Source organism: Mirounga angustirostris, unplaced genomic scaffold (assembly GCF_029215605.1).
Source record: "Mirounga angustirostris isolate CCGP_5_RB_7025 unplaced genomic scaffold, mMirAng1.0.hap1 SCAF_4, whole genome shotgun sequence".
NCBI classification, from domain to species: Eukaryota; Metazoa; Chordata; class Mammalia; order Carnivora; family Phocidae; genus Mirounga; species Mirounga angustirostris.
Genome location: NW_026991712.1, coordinates 180,266,669 through 180,286,864, shown reverse-complemented (window position 1 = coordinate 180,286,864; position 20,196 = coordinate 180,266,669). Strand labels below are relative to the sequence as shown.

Below are 20,196 nucleotides of genomic sequence, written 5' to 3'. Positions count from 1 at the left end.
TTTGGGAAGAACATTCTGGGCAATGGGAACAGCAGGTGCAAAGGCCCTGAGGTGGGAACTTGGGGGACCAGCAAGGAGGGGAGTATGGCTGCAGGGACAGGGAAAGGGGAGGACAGGCAACGAGGCCAGAGTGGGGGGAGGGAGGCAAGGTGAATGTCCTGTGAGGCTTTAGGGCACCGTATTGCTGGTGGCACTGATTTTGGCCTTGTGTCTAAAGGCAGCACATCCTCAGAATGGTGAGTGACTTTACCCACGCAGAGGAGGAACCGTGAGACAGTCCCCTGGCTCAGAGGCTCTGGTGCCATTTGGGGCTCTCCAGGGCATGGTTAGAAGCTCTCACTTGCATTATTTCCATTTACTTTGACAACAACCTTGAGAGACGGATGTCGTCCTACCCGTGTTCTAGATGAGGAAACAAGCGGAGGAGAGCATTCTAATGGCCGGAACAGCTTACCCAAAAGCACACGGTGAATGCGGGATCTGGGGACATTCCAGGGATGGAGAGAAGTCCTGGTGGGGGTGGGGCTATAGGAGATGAGCCGACCCAGGACAACTTTGCAGGGATCCGTGGATTATACTAGGAAGTTGGAACTTGATCTCGATGTCCACAAGGAAGAGGGGCACGATAACACCTGTATTTTAAAGATCACTCTAATGTCAGCTTCGGCAATGAGCCAGAGAGAGGTGGGCAGTGGGGTGGAGGGCTTGGAGGGCCCGAGAGACAGATGGGAGATTTTGGGCTCGAATCGACGAGAAAGCTGTTAACCATCTAGGGCTGTTTTCCAGAGACACAACTTGATTTAGAGACAGATTGCAAGTTGCAAGTGAGAAAGGGAGGTTAAGGAGGAGCATGAGGGTTTTATCTTCCGTCTTCCTTATTCTCTAGAGGCGCTGGGGAGCGGCACATTTTGGGGTGCGACAGGCACTCTTGCCGAGTACTCCTTGAGTACTCCTCTCTGCTGCCCACCGTCCTAATTGCCCCACGTGGCCAGGGTCTGCCGATGGGCCACACCCTCTTCACAGGGGCAGGCAGAGGCTTGTGTACCCTGGGCCTTCTGTGTTAGAGGCTGCTTTGTTTAATTGTCTCTTCTCTGGCTCCTTTAGGAACGTGTCTATCACCTAGGCATTTCTAAGTAACAATGACCTCTTCTCTCCCTTCTGATCTCTTAAAGTTCTGTTCCTGCTTTAAAGTCTAGCTCAACTGCCGCCCCCTCCAAGAAAATGTCTTTTTTCCCTTTCTTTCTCTCTCTCCTGCTTCAAGAGGTTCAACATTTCTGCCTGGCCTGTGTGTGTGTGTGTGTGTGTGTGTGTGTGTGTGTGTGTGTTAAAGGTAGGACAGTACACTGGATGGGCTTCGGAGTCAGATACCCAGGTTCTCAACCCAGCTTTCCTGCCTGCCTGCTGTGTAACATTGAACTGGTTACTTAACCTCTCTGAGTCTTTAGTTTTCTTATCAGTAAAATGGGGCTTGAGTCCTTGTCTCATCATGCTGCTGGGAAAGTCGAATAAGCTCACTGACCACAGAGCTTGGCTCAATGCCTATCATTTGACATTTGACATTATCATTTGACAAGTGCTCAATTAATGGTGGTGGGGGTTATCATTATTTATCTGTATTTATTAATTTTCTACTTACTGCACACCTGTCATGTGCCCTGCGTTGTCCTAGGCCCTTGGGGATGCACCGGTCAGTAAGACACACGTGCCTGCCTGCCCTCGCGGGGATACAGTTCTGTATAATCTAGTTAAGGGAGATAGACGATAAGCAACATGCCCACCACGTCTGTTCTATAGTATATTAGAAGGTAATGAGTGGAAAACAGGAAAGCAAGGAGCGGTAAAGCAGGGTGAGCTGGTTGGCAGTGCTTGGGGTCGGTCTGTGTCTAACAGTCACCAAACCTGATGGCTTTGGACGACAACTGCTGTTTGGCCCTCGGTTGCGTTGCCCCGTGGGTCTGCGTGGAGGCTGGGCCCCGCGGGGCGCTTCTCCGGGCTTGGCCGTGCTCAGTCCTGTGCCTGTGGTTGCTGGCTGTCCAGGACGGCCTCAGGACATGTCCTCTGAGTCCCACACCGTCATTCACCCTCCTGCGGGCCAGCCCCGGCTTGCTGTCGTGGCAGAGCGGGGTTCCGAGAGCGCAGACATAGGTGGGGCCTCGACTGGGAGGCATGCGGTTTCTCCTGTGTTCTGTCGGCCACCTCCTAAAGGGAAGAGCTGAACAGAGGCATCGCCAAAGATGGGGGTATGGGGGGAGGGGAGGTACCAGCCACTGTGGCCACTTTGCAATCAGTCTACCTCAGTGAGGAGGGTGGTGAGGGGAGGGTCCCTGAAAAGATGACACTTAGACAAAGAATTGAAGCAGGCGAGGGGTCAGTAGGTGGGGAGCCTAGAGAGGTGTGTTCCGCACATAGGGCACAGATGGTGCAAAGGCCCTGGGGCAGATGTGTGCCTGGGGCATTCCAGGAGGAGCAGGATTGTGAGGCTGGAGGATGGTGGGAGAGTGGCAGGAGGTGAGGACGGAGAGACCTCAGGGACCCTTCACATTGAGTGACCTGGGTGGGGGCAGGGAGGGTTTTGAGCAGAGGAGGGACAGGATCTGACTTGCACTTTCTAAGGGTGACTTTGAGTCCTGTTGAGACCAGATTGTAGGAGGCAGTGACACAGGAGAGCAAGCTTGATGGCTCAGGCCAGGGGACAGTCACAGTCCTACCTCTGGGCGTGGTGGTTAACCCTCTAGGGCTGTTTTGAGATATGCAGGAAATGGGGCGCTTGATGCTCAGAATGTGGCCCGAGCTCGGCAGCTGGAAGTGGGGGGTGGTTTTTACTACAGAGGGAGCTTGTAATTACTCTTCCCTCAGATGTGGCATCGCTTGCTGACACTTCGGACCTACCAGCGCAGCAGCACAAATATTTATTTGCGGTGCTGTCCCCGGGACACATGGGGGCCGGCAGGTCGGGACTGTGTCTCACTGGAATCCCAGCCCCCTGCACAATGCCTACACAGCAGGCTCTTCGGGCTGGGGCGAGTGGGTTCTCCCGGCTGCGAGGACGTCAAGGAGGCCTGGAGCTGAGTCCTAGCCAGGAGGTCCAGCCCATTGAATCACAGTTTTCATGTCTTCACCTAAATGTAGGCTATTTCCCTCTGAATTAGAAAGACCTCATGGGGCTCCCGGGCATTCCCAATTCCAGCTGGTTTCCTGCCAAGCTGCAGGTCCGCCTGCAGGAGGGGCTTGGGCTTTCTTGAGCCGTAGGATTATTTGACACAGAGCCCAGGAGAGGGAGGCAGAGCACAGCAGAAAGGGCGCCAAGCAGGGGAGCAGGCTGCCTGGGTGTCTACCCTAGGTTCTGTCCTATTCAATCGGACCCTTTGGGGGTGGCGTCCTGGGACACTGGGGCAAGGTCTGGCGCTCTCAGGCCTCTCCAGCCCCATTCTCCTCCCCCTCCCCCCTCCTCCCCAGCTGCTTCCCCTTCTTCCCCCACTCCTTGCTCTCTCTTCCCCCCATTCCTTCCCCCTTCCCTTCTCCTTCTTCCCCCTCCCCCTCTCCTCCTCCCCCTCTCCTCCACATCCTCCCCCACTCCTCCCCCAACTCCTTCCCCCCTTCTCCTTACCCCTCTCCTCCTCCACCCCTCCTCCACGTCCTCCCCCACTCCTCCTCCCACTCCTTCCCCCTTCCCTTCTCCGTTTCCCTCTCCCCCTCTCCTCCTCCACCCTCCCTCCACTTCCCCCCTACACTCCTTCCCCTTCCCCTTCCTCCTCCCCGACTCCTCCCTCCTTTCCACTCCTCCCAGCCCCTCGCACCTCTTCTCTTCTGCTTTTCTCTCCCACATCCCTCCTCCTTTCCTCCCTTCACGCACCTGAACTGCTCTTCCTATAAAGGGCTGCTCAGGGACAGGGAGGAGATTAGTAGTGGGAATGGGGAAAGGAGATAAGGAAGGAGCATCTTCCTAGGGACTGATGAGGCGGGGGGGGGGGGGGGGGGGGACCCCTGGAGCCTTCTGGATCCCACAGCTCTTTGCTTGGGTTTCCCTTAGCCTTGGCTTCCATCTGCCCTTAATGTCGGCTGGAGGATCGGCAGTGCGCTCACAACACTTTCTAGGTGCTGGTCCTGTGGCAACTGTGAAGTTATAGCTCCTGACCGTCAGAGGGCTCCAGGAGCGGAAAGCCGAGGCTTAGACCTCTCTGGGGCCACACCACGGGTGAGTGGTGATGCCAGGGCCTGAGCCCAGGAAGCCCCAGTGTGGACCTGCGCTGCGCCCCGCGGCGGCCCCTCACCACCTGCCGCCGTTGGGCAGGGAAGGGTGGCCAGGCTGGATTCGGATGTGCTGTAAGGACAATATACACGCTGGACTTTGAGGTTAGAATGCGAGAAAGGAAGTAAAATATCTCATTAATAATCATTTATACTGATTACTTGCTGACGCGATCATTTTTGGACATACTAGGTCAAATAAAGCCTATGAAAGTTAATTTCATCTTTTCCTTTTCACTTTTTCACACGCGCTATTAGGAAACTAAGAGTTACGTATACGGCTCATGTTATAGTTCTATTGGATGCTGCTGGTCTAGAGTCGGGGTGTAAATCACCATGTTCTAGCGTGTCTGTGTAGGGCTGCCCTCCCCTCCCAGCTCCCGCCTCCGGCCCCCCCGCCCTGGCCAGACTTTAAGCTTCTGAAATTTTACCATAGAAGGGCTCACTCCTCTTTTTATTTTCCATGGCACCTTAGAGGAGACGTGGCTCAGGTTAGGTTTTTTGTTTTGTTTTGCTTTGTTTTTACTTTTTATTCAAAGGCATCCTAAACTCTCTGGAAGTTGCAAATATAGCCCAAAGGGTCACAGGTACCCTTTGCTCATTTCCTCGGGGATGTCGGTAGGTGACGGAGGAGGAGGTTTTTGACAGATGTGTGTTGATTGACTCCAGCGCGGTTGGAGTGGGGGCCCATTCCTGTCCACCCTGCAAGGAACTTGAGTCTTCCAGGCTCGGGGGACCCAGATGTTGAGAAAGATTACTTCAGTGGAGCTTCCAAAGCTGCCCCCCACCACCCTGTGCACCCAGTAATGTGGTCACGGGACCGTTCGGAAATAACCCTGGCGGCTGGCATCAAGGGGTATAGACATGGGTGCAGTGTGGTCTGGAGGGAAAACGGAAGAACCTGGGGGTCGTCTGCCTGCGTCAGGTTCTGCCTTCACCACTGGCCACTGTACCACACTCCCACCACTCACTGTCCCCTCTGGAGAATGGAGCCAGTCACAGTGCTCTACCTCGTGGCTGGTTGTTTGGATTCATGGACGGTGCAGGCCAAGCATTGTCACACCCACTCTGGGGGTGGGAGTGCGATGAGGGAGTGAGGTGATGGCTTAGCCAGTCGGAAGGACCCTGAGATCCCAGTTCAGATCCCCAGTTTCTGTTTTCCTAAGATAGGAGAGTGGGCCTCACCCAGCAGGAATAGAGCTGATCTCAGCCACCAAGAACAGATGCAGCTGGGACCCTGCACCTGCCAAGGCCGGTGCTTCTTTTGTCCTACACAGCCTCAGGCACAGATGGGCCTGTGACCTTGGCATTGAAACACAGGCCTCTTGGCAGCTTTGGGAGGGGTAAGGTGGGGTGTGGCACATGGCGCCTTCCCAGTGCTCCCCTGCACAGAGCTGTGCATCACTGGTCCCCAAGGCAGCAGGGGCGGAAACCATGGAAACCATGGAGCCGGGCCGGAGACTCCTCTCTTGGTCTCTGAGCAGCGCCTTTCCCGGGGCTGCTGGCCCTCGGTCCTCACTCTTGGCCCCCAGCTCCACTATCCCAGGGCATTTATTTCTTGCTGTGATTCCTTGTGGAGAAAATGACTAGTGTGAGAGCCCAGTTCTAAACTCTTAAGTGGTGGTTCATGGCTCCGGAGCATCTGCTGCCCTGCAGGTATTCGGCTGGGGCTGCTGAGAAAGGATCATCTTGGAGGGCATCCTGGGACTTCCGATTCGCCTGGTAGGATGCCTTCGAGGCCACTCCTGAGGTCATCTGACAGGCAGCCTCGAGCAAGTGGCCTCTGACTTTCCTGAGCCAGGAGCAAGGCAGGCTTGCTGGGTTTGAGAGGTCTGGGAATACCAGGTCTTCGGAGCTTGTTTTGTGGATCCCTGAGATATAAGATGGGCTGGAAGCCATGAGGAGCTACTGTCTCTCCCCACCCTTTTAATCCTAGCTGCCCCCATCTGCCAAAATCTGACTCATTCAGATCCTGCCTTCCCTTCACCCTTTATAGCCAAATTCCTCAAAAGATTCCACCATACTTCCTTATCGTTCATTCTCTTGTCAGACCCTTCTGGTCGGGTCTTGTCCCCATTGTCAAGACCACCGATCACCTTGATTTTGCCAAATTCTATGGTCAGTCCTTCTACCTGACCTCCTAGCAGCATTTCACCCAGGTGATCACATCCTCCTTGAAATGCTTTCTTCTCCTGCTTATGAGACACTGGACTGCTCTGTTTCTCTCTGACCTGCTCACCTCTTCTTTCCAGTCTCCTTTGCTGGCTCCTTCTTTTCCACTTGAACTTGGAGTGTTGGGCCGTCCTGGATCCCTCTCTCCCGACCCCTGCCCTGTGGATGCTCTCTCCCCAGTTGGTCTCATCTGGTCTTATGGCTTTAAATGCCAGGCACTTGCTGACGGCTCCCATCTCTACAAGCCCAGCATAACCTGCCTGCCAAGATTCTGTAGTCAATAATTTAATTGACATCTGTACTTGGATTTCTAAAAAGCCTCTCAAACAACAGGCCTAAAGTGGGATACTTGATGTATACGCCTACAAATTCTCCTTCCCCAGTCTTCTCTTTTCACTCATTTATTCAGTGTTTCTTTGGCATATGCTATATTCTAGGGAGTCTTCTAGTACTTGAGATGTGGCAGAAAACTAAAAATGGGTTCCTGCCCTCATAGAGTTTATATTCTAGTTGGGGGTATTATGTGTTGAATTGTATCCCTGAAAAATTCATATGTTGAAGTCCTAATCTCCAGTACCTCAGAATGTGAACTTATTTGGAAATAAGATTGCAGACATAATTAGTTAAAATAAGATCTACTGGAGTAGTGTGGGCTCCTGATCCAACAGGACTGATGTCCTTATAAAAAGAGATTTGGACATAAGCCACACACATAGGGAGAACATCATGTGAACATGAAGGCAGAGATCAGGGCGATGCTTCTAGAAGCCAAGGAAGACCAAAGATTGTCAGATAAACCACCAGAAGTAAGGCAAGAGGCACGGAACAGATTCTCCCAGCCCCGAGAAGGAAGCAACCCTCATGATACCTTGATCTTGAATTTCCAGCCCCTAGCACTAGGAGCAATACATTTCCATTGTTCTAAGCCATTCATTCTGTGGTTTTTGTTACAGCAGTCCTAGCAAACTCATCCAGGAGAAGACAGACCATATACAAACACATAACATCCAGTACGCCAAAGAGGAATACAGGTCATGGAGAAAAACAATGCAGTGCAAGGGAGGGGGTGAGGGTTATTTTATGGACGGTGGTCAGGAAGGCCTCACTGATGGAGTCGCACTGGACTAGAGACCTGGAGGAGGAAAGGGAGGGAGCTATACAGGGCTTCACAAGAACATTCGAGCAAGAGGAGGAGCAGTTTCCAAGCCCCTCTGGTAGGACAGGTACTTATGTTCAATCCAGAATTATAGGAGGTGTCCTTGATCCCTCTTCTTCCTTCACACCCCACATCCAACCCAACAGCAAATCCTGGTGTCTCGACCTTCAAAATATACCCCACATGCAGTCATGTCTCGCTACCTCCATGGCTCTTGTCTGCTTTCAGTTACCCTCATTTTTCCTTGGATGATTATAGAAACTCCACAACTTGAAGTCCCCCTGTTTCCATTTGTTCACACCCACACCCAAAAGTCTGCTCTCCACACGGTGAGCAACCAAGGTGAGCCTGTCTAAATTAGGCAGGTCAGACCATTTGTCTCCTCCGCTCGCCAGCCCCGAAGCCTTTTCCTCTCCCTCTGAGGGACGGCTCAGTCCTACACCGGCCCCACTCTGGGTGCACTGCCCACCCCTCTTGTCCCTGCTCTCTCTTCTCTAGCCTCTCTGACCTCCCTGCCCAGTGGTGAGCATACACAGCCTGCTCTTACCTTCAGCTCTCTGCACCTGTTCTTCCCCTCCTTGGAATGCTCTCTCCCAGCTTTTCATGGGCCTTCATCCTTTGCATTCTTCAGACCTTGGTTCACCTGCCACCTGGTCAGTTCTCGAGGCTGAGGCTCTGTTTGACATCAGTTGGATGACGGAAGATGACTAGCACGTGTGCTCTAAGCGAGACAACACCAGATAGATAATTTAAGGTAGACTCCATGGGTGATTTGAGAACTTCGCATGGCATTGTCTTTTGAATTCAAACACGGAGGGCAATGTTAGTTGATAATTACTGGTTCTTAAAATGATCCTGTGGGCAACTCCCATTTTATAGAAGAAACCAAGACTCAGAGTGGTTAAGTGACTTGCCTACAGGCATACAGCTGGTGAATGCCAAAGACAGATGTAAACTTTGGTTTATTTCATGCCAAGGAAAATTCCACTCTGCTAAGTGGATTAGCATTCCTGTTCATTTGTCACTCCTGTCCTAGATTCCAGGAATATTTAGGGAAAAAAAAGGTTTAAAAGTCAAATAATTATATTCTAGATTTTTCAGCAGAAGGATTATTCCACATACCATCTGCTCTTTGTCTCTCTTCTGATGGGAGGAAGTGCTATCTGTGAGGGAATGATGAAGGCATTAAACGTTAGCGGAGTGTTGACAAGTGCTAGTAATAGCTCATGTTTATTGAGGGTGCCCTACATGCTAGGTCATGTGCTAAGCCCATCCATGCTTCATCTCATCTGTGACAACCAGAAGGACAGGCTGAGGCACACCTGTGCTCACATAGCCTGGGCATGCTAGAGCAGCAGTTTGAACCCAGAGGGTCTGACTCCCAAGTATTTGCTCTTTGATAACGGAACAGGTGGGCTCTGGGCCATGATGGAACATCTTCTATCTGTCTGCAATGGATCAGATGGAATTCTGCTTAGGGGCAGGGGGATGGGTGAGATGACCTCTCAAGATGATTCTTTTTCAAGGGCGTTGCATTTTCTTTAACCAAAATGGCAAGGTGTTTTTTGTGGCAGGACCAATGTGCTTTCTTCACAAGGGGTTTCTTTAAAAGACAAAGAGTATGGGGCTTTGCCTACTTCCTATTTCTTCTCTGATTTACTGACGTGGCCTCCCTACTGGCTGCCTCTAATTTTTATCCAAATAGGCCACTTCTAGCTCTCTCGTGGGGTTTTATCTTCTACCAAATGCAATCGAAATACTCAATGATGAGAAAAGAGAACTTTAGCGTAAAGGTCTTCTGATTCTGTGATTGTAATGGGAGCTGAGAATGTCGGTGTTGACTCAGACCTCCTTATGGATTTGAGGGAAAGTGAAGTGTGATGTATTTTGTACAAACTACCCCAAACTGTGTGCCTTCACGTAGTAAGCATCTGTTCAGCCTGCTTCCGGGTGGGTGATCGAAGCTGGGCTCAGCGGGGAGGTTCTTGTGCTTGCTGCTCAACTCCTCACATGGCTGTGAGCAGGCTGTCTGGTATCTGATCTAGAATGGCTCAGGCCAGAAGATAGCTCAGCTCTCCTCCACCAGGCCAGCTCAGGCGTACTCTCATGGCCTATCAGGGATATAGCAGTGAGCAAGCCTGAGTGTAGAAGAGAAAAGGTGGGAGCATGCATGTGACTTTCAAGTCTCCGATTCCTCCACCTTTGCTGATGCTGCTTCAGCCATAGCGAGTCCCAGGGCTGAGTGTGGAATCAGAATCAGATGGCGTGTGTATGGGTGGACCACAGACAGAGCTCAGAGGGCATGGATTCAGGGAGTCAAGAATGGGGTCACTAATACAATTGGTCTCCCACTTTTTGTGGTTACACATGAATACATTCTCAATATGGGCTTGAATGACACTCATGGCCACGTGCCTGGATTACCTGACCAAGTCACGTTTTGATTCTCAAATTTAAGGGATGCGTGTCTGCTGAGTGTCTTGTGAATTTCCATTTTGGCTCATCGGGGAAGAATTTTACAAAGTATGGCTTCCAAAGATACGGCATCACAGAGAATTGTCTTTTGTTAAATCAGAGTGGATGGGGCGTGTGCAAAGGGAAGAGAGAATATTTCAGTAGACAATAAAATTCAAGTAGAAAAAGACAGCAAGCACTAAAGAAACCTCCAGTAAATAACACACTTGTGTTCCTGTGTGAAAGGCCACCCTGCTTTTGAAATAACCAGAGGTGTGAGGATGCTCCCAAATACTGTTGTTTAATTAAGAGGAGTTCAGCTGTCCCTTGCTGCTGGCCCGTTAGTCAGGGCTGAGTGCTGACAGAGGGCAGGCAGGTGGTTAAGCCACACTACCAGAGGTTCTCTGATCTTCTGTAACACCAAGATTAATCAGCGGACATGCTCAGAAGGCAGACCCTGAGCCTTTTACTCTGAGAGAGATGGGACAGAACCAAACTATCCCTTAGTCTCAAAGTTGGACTTCTCAGATGACATCCTCGGAGGCAGCCTGGTTATACTGGAAGAGAACTGGGCTGGAATCAGAACGTCTGGGTACTGTCTTCAGCTCTTCCGTTGACGTACTACGCACCCTTGGGAAAGTTGCCTGCCTTCTCTGGGCTCTAGTTAACCACCTGTACAATGAAGGTTTTTGGCTGAGGTCTCCCACTGGTTGTTCTGTGTCTCTAAGGCCACGTCCCTGTGTTGAGTCAGGGTTTAGAATCTGGGTAGGCAAATCCTTACATGATTCATTAACATGTTTACTGAGTGTCTATGCATGCCAGGAACTGTCTTAGATGCTGCAGATACCATAGCAGTAAAGAAATTCTTGCTCTCCAGGAGCTTCTCCCTCCTTTTCCTCCTCCTCTTCTTCCCTCCCTATTTCCTCACCCCTCCCTCTCCTCTTCCTCCTTTTCCTCCTCCCCTTCCTCTTCATCGTGATCATCTGTAAAAGAGTGATTTGACATTTACACCATTCTGCATAATGGGCGAAGTTCTCTCCTTCCACGTACAGTCTTACTTAATCTTTACTCCAGCCTCCTGAAGGTAAGGACTGGTATTGTCTGCCATGTGCCCCTCCATGTCCAGTGTCCACCCTTCCTCACCCTGCTTTATGCTCTAGGAGGCTGACCTCATCAAGTGGCTTCCTTGTTCTCAGCCTTCCATTTGGGTTTGGTCAATAGAGACTGGCAGAGGATTGGAGGAGAGTGAGGTCAGTGTATCTGTTTACCTGGCTCCCCTCTGACTAGGTTACTGTGGTCCCTGGCTCAGGTCAGGTATCCCTTCTGTACAGCTGCCTTTTCTGCATCCTGGTCACCACTCTGTCCTTGCCTTCGGGCCTTTGGGTGGTTCAGTTTTCCACCATTGTTAGCCCAAGGGGACTGCCTTATTCTTTGTTGTTTAAATCCTGACCATGCTCTTATGTGTCCTCTCTTTGTTAAACTCTCCTCCTGTAACTCAGTTTGAGTGTACCATGGGTTTCCTGCCAACTTTGACTGATACACCCCCATTTTGCAGAAGAGGAAACTGAGCTTCAGCACTGGCCCTGCCACCCTTGAGCTGCGTGATCATCCTAGCTCTCAGCTCAAACACTACCTTCTTGAGGAAGCCTTCCCTGGTGCCCTACATGTCCCCCGTGTCAGGTGTCCCCAAGACCACTCTCAGGTTTGATGATCTGTTAGGACTCACAGGACTCAGCATATAGTGGTACTCATGGCTGTGACTTATTATAGTAAAAGGGTCTAAAAGCAAAATTAGCAAAGGGAGAAGGTGCATGGGGCGAAGACTTGTGGAAACCCAGCACAAGCTACCAAGAGTACCCTCCCAGTGGAGTCACACAGGATGTGCTTTATTCCTCCGGCGTTGAATTGTGACAGTGTGAATGAAATGTGTTTTAGCAGGGAAGCCCATCAGAGACTCAGTGTCTAGGGTTTTATTGGGGGATGGTTACATAGGTATTCTCTGCCTGGCATGTACCAAAATTCTAGGCTCCCAGAAGGAAAGTAGGTATTCAGAATAAGCCATAGTGTTTATACAAACAGGCTAGGCACAGTGAGCCCCTCTTACCATTTAGGGAAAGTTTGATATCCATGTAGGGAACCACTTACAATTCCAGTTCACAGAGGCCAGCTATTGTGTGTTGAATGATGCCCCATTACAGATCTGCCCACATCTAATTCCTGGAACCTGTGAATGTGCCCTTATTTGGAAAAAGGGTCTTTGAAGATGCAATTAAGTTAAGGGTCTGGAGGTCTGGAGATGGAGATATCATCCTGGATTATCTGGGTGGGCCTTAAATTCAATGACAAGTGTCCTTATAGGAGACATGCAGGGGAGATTTGACCGAGCCGGGGGGAGGGGGTTTGCAATGTGACCATGAAGGCAAAGGTTGGAGGTATGTAGCTACAAGTCAAGGAACTGGAGCCACCAGAAGCATAAGAGGCAAGGGACGGGTGCTCCTGTAGAGTTCCCAGAGGGAGCAAGGTCCTTCCAGGTTTGGGACTCGTGGCCTCCAGACTTGTGAGCGAATAGATTGCTGCCGTTTTCAGCTGCCCGGTTGGTGGTAATTTGTTATGGCAGCTGCAGAAAACTGATAGACCAGCTCTTGGCACGCTTCTTACTCCATTATGTCGTTGTTGTTGGAGTCATTTATATACCACGTATTCATTGAATATGTTCCATATTCTAGGCACTGTGCTAGCTTTTAGGTATCTGGTAATAAGGAAAACAGGGACTCTGTCCTTATAGATTTGACAACGGGAAGCTACAATAGGAGGATAGACCATAGAGCACCATTCAGGCTAGAGGTTGAGTCAGCAGCCCTGTCCTGCCTCCCAGTGTGTTTTGAGGAGCTTTGCCACTTTCTCAGAAAGGCAGGTGGTGGATGCTGGGGAATCAATTGTGTTGCATGCTGAGGTCACTGTTGAGAACCCAGGGTGACTTCATCACAGCCCAGACTATGCACATGAAAAAGGTCTCTTTGTTCTAAGAGCACTTGGAAACAGAAGGAGCTTGAGATATCCCTGGGGTGAGGGTCCAGTCTTTCCTCTGAGTTTTAGAAGAGTGTGATGCAGAGAAGAGCTACATGTGGATACTTCACTGTACTTCCTTGGAGCTTGAACTATAATGTGGACTCTGCTTATGTAGTTATTTGCTTGTTTATCATATGTCCCTTCTACTAAAATTATAGCTACCCAAGGACACTTTTGTGTCCCCAGTGCTGAGAGCAGAGTTTGGCATATAGTAGGTACTTACTAAATATTGATGAATAAATAAATGATCATTCCTTTTTTTTTTTTTTTTAATAGGCCTCACCACACGCACACCATCAGGCTGTTAATATTGATTCATCTGTTTCCCTCACCCACCAGACCATGAACTCCATGGGAGCACCAATCATGTCAAAGCATTTTTATGGTTCTGGCACAACAAAGGGAGACCGGCTGAATGAAAATAAATCAAAGGGGATAAATATGAGCAGATTCACAATAAGCACAAATTTTGCAAGGTGTTTTGATGAAAAAGCAGCATTTCTCAGAGTGCTTTTGAAGTCTCTCGTAGATTTGGGTCATTTTTCCTCTGGGTTTAGATGTCCAGGACAATTAATTTTGTTCAGTCCATTGCAACCTGTCCTGAATTCAGATGCCTGAGTGAATTTTCTAAAACTTTGGCTGTTGATCTTATGAGGCTGATTCCCCCATTAATACTCACATCCCATCTGTTCTGCTCTCCAAATTACATCTTTGTGAGACTTCTTCGAGTCGGCCTTTAGAATCTTAGTTTCCAGATGATTTTCCCATTTGTAATAATGACCATTCTAATTTTTATCCCTAATATTTCCTGATGGACTTGCCAAATGCATTCATGCTTTTGATCTTATAAGGGAGCAATGTGAAATAGACTAATAAAGATCCATAATGTAACCGTTTTAATAAGTCAATCTATCCTTTGCTGTCATAGAACCAAGCTTCCATTTCACTGTTCAAGAACTCATCAGATGAAATGACCTCCCCGTCAAGAAAAATTACTCCATATGGTAATGTAATCACAAATGAGAAACATTATTTTCCTATATATTATTCCCTGCAGAAATTGTACTGGGAAAGCCATCATATTAAAAATATCTAGGATCCTGAAGTTCCTATTTGCCAGCCTGATGGTTTCATTTTCTTTATAGGAGAGGCAAACTCAGTTCTCATTGGCAGCATTTTATTTTAAGGGTTCATTAGGCGATTGTACATTACACTTGGACACCTGTGGAAGTGTAGATTAGATCTACATGAATATAAATGTCTTTGTTATGACTCACACTATTACAGTCAATAACAGATGCCTTTTTAAGGACAGACACTTAAAATGAAGTGTGTATGGATGCATCCACCTATCTTCCTTAAAATGTTCATGGCAATGTTGTGTGTTTTTTAAATTTAGGAAGTCAGTATGCAGAGAGATGAAAGCGTCTCTACTCTATTAAGCATCACCTTCCTTTAAAAGTGCGGTACTAGTCAGAAAAACGTATGTGTTTAAATTGCATCTTCCTTAATGAATCCTCTCTTTGAACCACATTTACTGCACAAGGAAAATATTTTTCTTCATCTCAGTAAGGCCACAAAGACAATTCATCCAAGGTTGAGTTGAGCTAGGAGCCCTCCTGTCTTATGAATTATTCAGCAGTTTCCCACTTCAGAAATACAGGTTGGCTCTCTATTGTTGGTGAGGATCAGAGAGGAGGTGGAAAGAGGAGGGAATCTTACTGTACAGAAAAATTGTCCTTTATCCTTGTTTTTCAGCCGAGTTCCTTTGTTCTGGATGTTATCCGAAGAGAGCTGGGGATGAGGTATCAATGGTAGATTGGAAAGAACATGGAACTTGAAATATAACTCAGCACTCCTGTTTTGATGTTTTTTTCTTGTGAAATAACTTAAAGCCCCTATGACTCAATTCCTCCTCTGGAAAGTGAGGATAATTATTGCATAGGATTGTTCTGAAGTTTTAAAGAAGTAATATAGAACTTCTGATTCCATTGGAGTAGCTTGGGGAGATTAAGTCTCCCCTCCCTCCGAAACAACGATAAAACCAGACAAAATGCACCAAAAAGAGAAGAAAAAAATCTCTGTGAGGATATCAGAGAGCAATCACGGTAACAAGGACTTCAGAAACCAAATCCTTGAGAGAGAAGTAAATCTCATTCAGATGAGTCCTGCATTTATCTCTGCTTTCCCCACTCAGGCATTTGCTGATTCACAGCGGAGGGCAATAGAGGTTCAGCAGAAAGAGATGACCTGGAGTTATAGCAGTTTTGACAGCATGAGGGGAAAGGAGTTACAATTTTTTTGTGCCAAGACAGTTGGGACTTGAAGAGCTAATATCCTAGAAAGGAGGAAATCACAGAATAATGAGCTAAAAAATCTATTGCAATTTCACATTGATGCAATTGTCAAATTCTTAAGTTGCACGTGTGTGGGGCAAGACTCAGAAAACAAGTGCAAAACAAATGCTAAAAGATTAAAGAGGTAAGCAGGAGCTTTAGCAGTTCAGTGGAGCTGCTACAGTTTTTATATTCACAATGTCTGGCATTTAATAAATTACCCCACATCATAGGAAATAGGACCAAATGACTAAAAATCATAAGAAAAACAGACCTATGGGTGATCCAAATATGTTTTCAACACAGACTTTCAAATAACTATGGTTCTTCTGTTCAAGAAAATAGAAGAGAATCTGAAGAATTTTACCAAAGAAGTAGAGTTTATAAAAAAAAAAAAAGTACATGGAAATGCTGTGCCTTAGAAATAAAATAACTGAAGTTAAGAATTCAATAGATAAATTTAATAGTAGTTTAGGCACAGTAGAAAAGAGGATTAGTACACTGAAAGGGAGGTGAGTAGAAAATACTCAGAGTGAAGTGCAGGTAGAACAAAGGATTGACAAATGCTGAAAAGAGTTTAAAAGACATGTGGGACACACCGAAATCATACGTGTAAATTCAATCATAGTAATAGAGAAGAGAATGAATAGAGCAGAAGCAATATTTGAAGGAAACACTGAAAAAATTTTTATACTCATCAAAAGCATCAAGGCCCCATTTCAAGAAACTCTACAAACCTCAAGATGAATAGAAATAAAACCATTCTAGTCACATCATAATAAAATCATAGGGGGAGATGAACCATGAGAGACTATGGACTCTGGAAAACAATCTCATTGTTTTGGGGTGGGGTGGGGGGATGCGGTAGCCCAATGATGGGTATTAAGGAGGGCACATGTTGTAATAAGCACTGGGTGTTATACACAAATAATGAATCATGGAACACTACATCAAAAACTAATGATGTACTGTATGGTGACTAACATAACATAATAAAAAAAAATAAAGCAAGTTTGGATTAAAAAAATTGTTGACAACCAAATACAGAGAACATCTTAAAGGTATCAAGAGAAAAAAGATACATTACTTTCAAAGAAGCAACAATAAGACCAATAGCCAATTCCTAAGCAGAAATGATAGAAGGTAGGAGACAATAGAATGTCATCTTTACTGAAAGAAATATATGCCAACCTACAATCCTATATTTGGAAAAAACAAAACAAAACAAAGAAACTTTAAGAAATTAAGATACAATAAATTTTTTTCAGTAAACAAAAAATGAACTGTACTAAAAGTAACACTTAAGACAAAAGGAAAGTGCTTCTGGATGGAAGCATGGTTATCTAGGGAGAATTGGAAAGGGTATAGTTACGGTAAATCTGAGTGAAATCTGTCAAATTCAATAATAGTAGTCATGCCTTGTGGTGTTTAAAATATATGTAATTAAAATACATGGTGAAGTAGCCACAAAAGGCAAGGATAGGCAAATAGAGTTAAAGTGTTAGAAGGTCCTGGCATTGTCCAAGAAATGGTAATGTCTAAATATAGGTAGATTTTAATAAGGTAAGCATACGTATTGCAATCTCTATGGTAAGCACTAAAACAATACTGAAGTAGTATATAAATAAGAATCTGATGGAAGGAAGAAAGTAAAATAATAAAAAATACTTGAGTAATTCAAAAGAAGACAAGAAACCATAATAAAAATGGAACAATAAATAGAGGAGACATATAAAACAAATAGTGAAAAAGTAGTTTTAACTCCAGTGTATCAAGAATTACACTAAGTATAAAGGGACTAAATATTCCAATTAAAAGCTAATATTACCAGACTAGATTTTAAAAAGGTACTGTATACTGCTTATAAGAAATATGCCTTAAAGGTGGAGACATTGAAAAACTAAATACAAAAGTGTGGAAAAAGATATACCATCAGAATCCTAACCAAAAAATGCTGGTGTATTGCTAATACCAGACAAAATAGACTTTAAGATGAAAATATTACTAGACAAAAAGAGAATGTTTTATAGTGATAAAGAGTTTTTCAGCAGGAATATATAACGAATCTGAATTTGTTCCTAAATTTCACTGGATTGAAATTATATAAAATATATTCTTTGACCACAGTCAAAGAAATCAATAAAAAAAGATAACTAGAAATTTCCAAATGCTTAGGAGTTAAGTTTCCTCATTTTTTGTCTGAGTGTTCTATCAAATACAGAGAGAAGTATCTTAAAATCTTCAGCCGTAATTGTGTATTATTGATTTCTTGCTTAATTTCACTGTGGCCAAAAAATATATTTTGTTATAATTTCAATCCAGTGAAATTTGCTGAGGTATGTTTTATGGCCAAGTATTTGTTTTATTTTAGTAAAGGTTCTGTGTGTTCTTGAAAATGATGTGTATTCTGCAGTTGTTAGTTAAACAATATACTATATACCGATCTACAAATGAAAGAAAAGATCATAATGGAAATTAGAAAATATTTTGAACTTAACGACAAGAAAATATGACACCCAAGCCATTAAACTAAAACACTGCTTGAAGGGAATCTATAACACAGAAGGCACATGAATGGATAAAGAAGATGTGGTATATACACACACACACACACACATTCATATGCAATTAAATATTACTCAGCCATCAAAAAGAATGGAATCTTGCCATTTGCAGTGACGTGGTATACAGTATTAAATACCTAGTAATAAATCTAACAAAGGTATAAAATGGGCCAATTTCAAGGTAAAAGACTGATTCTCAGAAGTTCAAAAGAGAAGTGGATGTGAGGATTTGGTTAGAGCAGGAATGGACAGTTATCAGAGCAATTTTTTTCCATACAGGATAGCAGAGAAATAGGATGGTGGCTGAAGAGGAACATGGGGTCAAGGAAGGTCTTTGTTGGGTTCTTTTCTTTTTCTTTATTGAAGGTTGGAGATGTGGCAGTGTACAGTGGAGAAGGAGTTGTGGACTAGAGTTGTGGTTTCTTCCACAGGATTCTGGGCTCTGTGTCAGCCAGGGAGTGCAGGCAGGCATCTAGTTCTGTGTCTGCAAACATCCCATGATGTTTAAAAGGTTTCCTGAGCTTCAGTAGGGAAGTGAAGAGACAGTTGTGTTCAAAATACATGGAGTAGTTCTCGGGTTCAGCTCTGGCTCAACTCCAGTTCTCTCTTAAGTAATCAAATCACTGGACCTGCATATGTTTCTTCATCATCTCCTATTTATCCTGGGGATAAAGTTAAAATTGCCTTAGCATGGTTTGCAAGACTCACTACCACCTAGCTGCCACTCATCAATTTCTACTCCATCTCCCACATTCTGTGCTCCGCTGGGGTGGAGCCTGGGGTGCCTGGGGTGACCAGCTGAGGGCCTTCATAGAATGTGAGGCCGTCCATTTTAAAATCTAGAAAGTCTCAGGCAAACCAGGATGAGGTACTCACCTTGCACCTCCTCTCCCCTCACACATGCCCAGATTCCTGAAAATCACTGGCAGTTCCCTGAACGCACTTGACTCTTTCTTGACTTTGCACGGCTATTGTTCTGCTGTAATATCCACCCCTGTCTTTTCTCAGGTTAAAAGTTACATTTTCCATGAAGGCTTCCCTGTCCTTCACTGCCTTCTGACCCCCATTTTGGATTGGGTCCCTATTTGTGTGATCCATAGCCTTCTGTGCTTATATTTATCATAGTTCTTACCACACCAAATTGATATTTTCATCCCTCTGTTAGATTGCAAGTTCCTTGAGTTATAGGGACTATGATTTTCATCTTCATATCCTGAATGCTCAGCATAGTACCCAGAATATACTGATGAATAAGTGCTTATTGAATACAATAATGTGTAAACAGGCATCATGGTAGGTAGAAGAACCAAAGAAGGTTACGGCCAGAAGAAACTATAGAGCAATGGTTCCTAAGAAATGTGTAGCCTTCCACTTCTCCCTGGATGAGTTGCCAGAATTGAATCCATCTATGAAATGTATATACTGACCTCATCGGGTGTTGTGAAGATGAAATGAATGAATAAATGTTGAATTCTTTGGGTAACTTTTGGTATATTGTAAATGCTCTGGTTACCTGCTGTTGAGTAACAAAGCATCTCAGAGCATAGTGGCTTAAACAGCAATAATAATTTATTTGATATGATCTCTCTGGTTCTGGGGATTGGCTGGTCTGGGTGAGTCCAGCTTGGGATCTGTTATGTGATAGTAGGCAGACAGCAGCTGGAGCCGGGGTTCTCTCACAGACTTCTTCATCACATGGGCCCAGAAGATTCAAACGACAGATAGCTGGCATAGCTGGGCTCATTGGGCATCTTTCTGTCTGTATTGTTTTTCTAGCTGGTCTTCCAGCATGACAGCCCTCAGGGTAGTGAGACTTCATACATGGCATCCAAAGACTTCAAGAACAAGAGTTTCCAGAGAACCGAGGGGAAGCTGCATGGCCTTTTATGACCTAGCCCGTGCATTTTAACAGACGTGATATTGTCCTCCGGGGGCAAAAGTTGGTCCATGGGGAAGAAAAAATGTTAGTCTCTTTATGTTAAAAAAAATAGATACAAATGCAGTATAAGAAATATATATGTATAATTAAAATGTTACAGAAGTGGGGAAGTGATTAGGGAAAAAAGAATGTCTGAAAAGGCCTTTTAGGGAGGCAATAATGAATACAAGAGGTTGAGAAATGGCTACTTGGCCTTAGAAATTCCGTATTGTCATTTTAGCCATATTCTAATGGTCAAAGCAGTGACAAGGTGGCCCA

General features: G+C 46.0%; 1 protein-coding gene across 2 annotated transcripts in view; it reads left to right on the top strand.

The window, feature by feature from the left end:
- Positions 1 to 20,196, top strand: part of KAZN (kazrin, periplakin interacting protein) — a 1,036,128-nt gene that overhangs the window by 59,372 nt on the left and 956,560 nt on the right. The window contains exon 2 of one of the 2 annotated variants that reach the window (XM_064589898.1): positions 14,028 to 14,103. The exons of the other annotated variant lie outside the window; for it this stretch is intronic. Within the exon in view, the coding sequence (XP_064445968.1) occupies positions 14,070 to 14,103 (34 nt within the window). The 5' untranslated portion in view covers positions 14,028 to 14,069. The remainder of the gene's footprint in view (positions 1 to 14,027; positions 14,104 to 20,196) is intronic. 2 annotated transcript variants of the gene reach the window in all.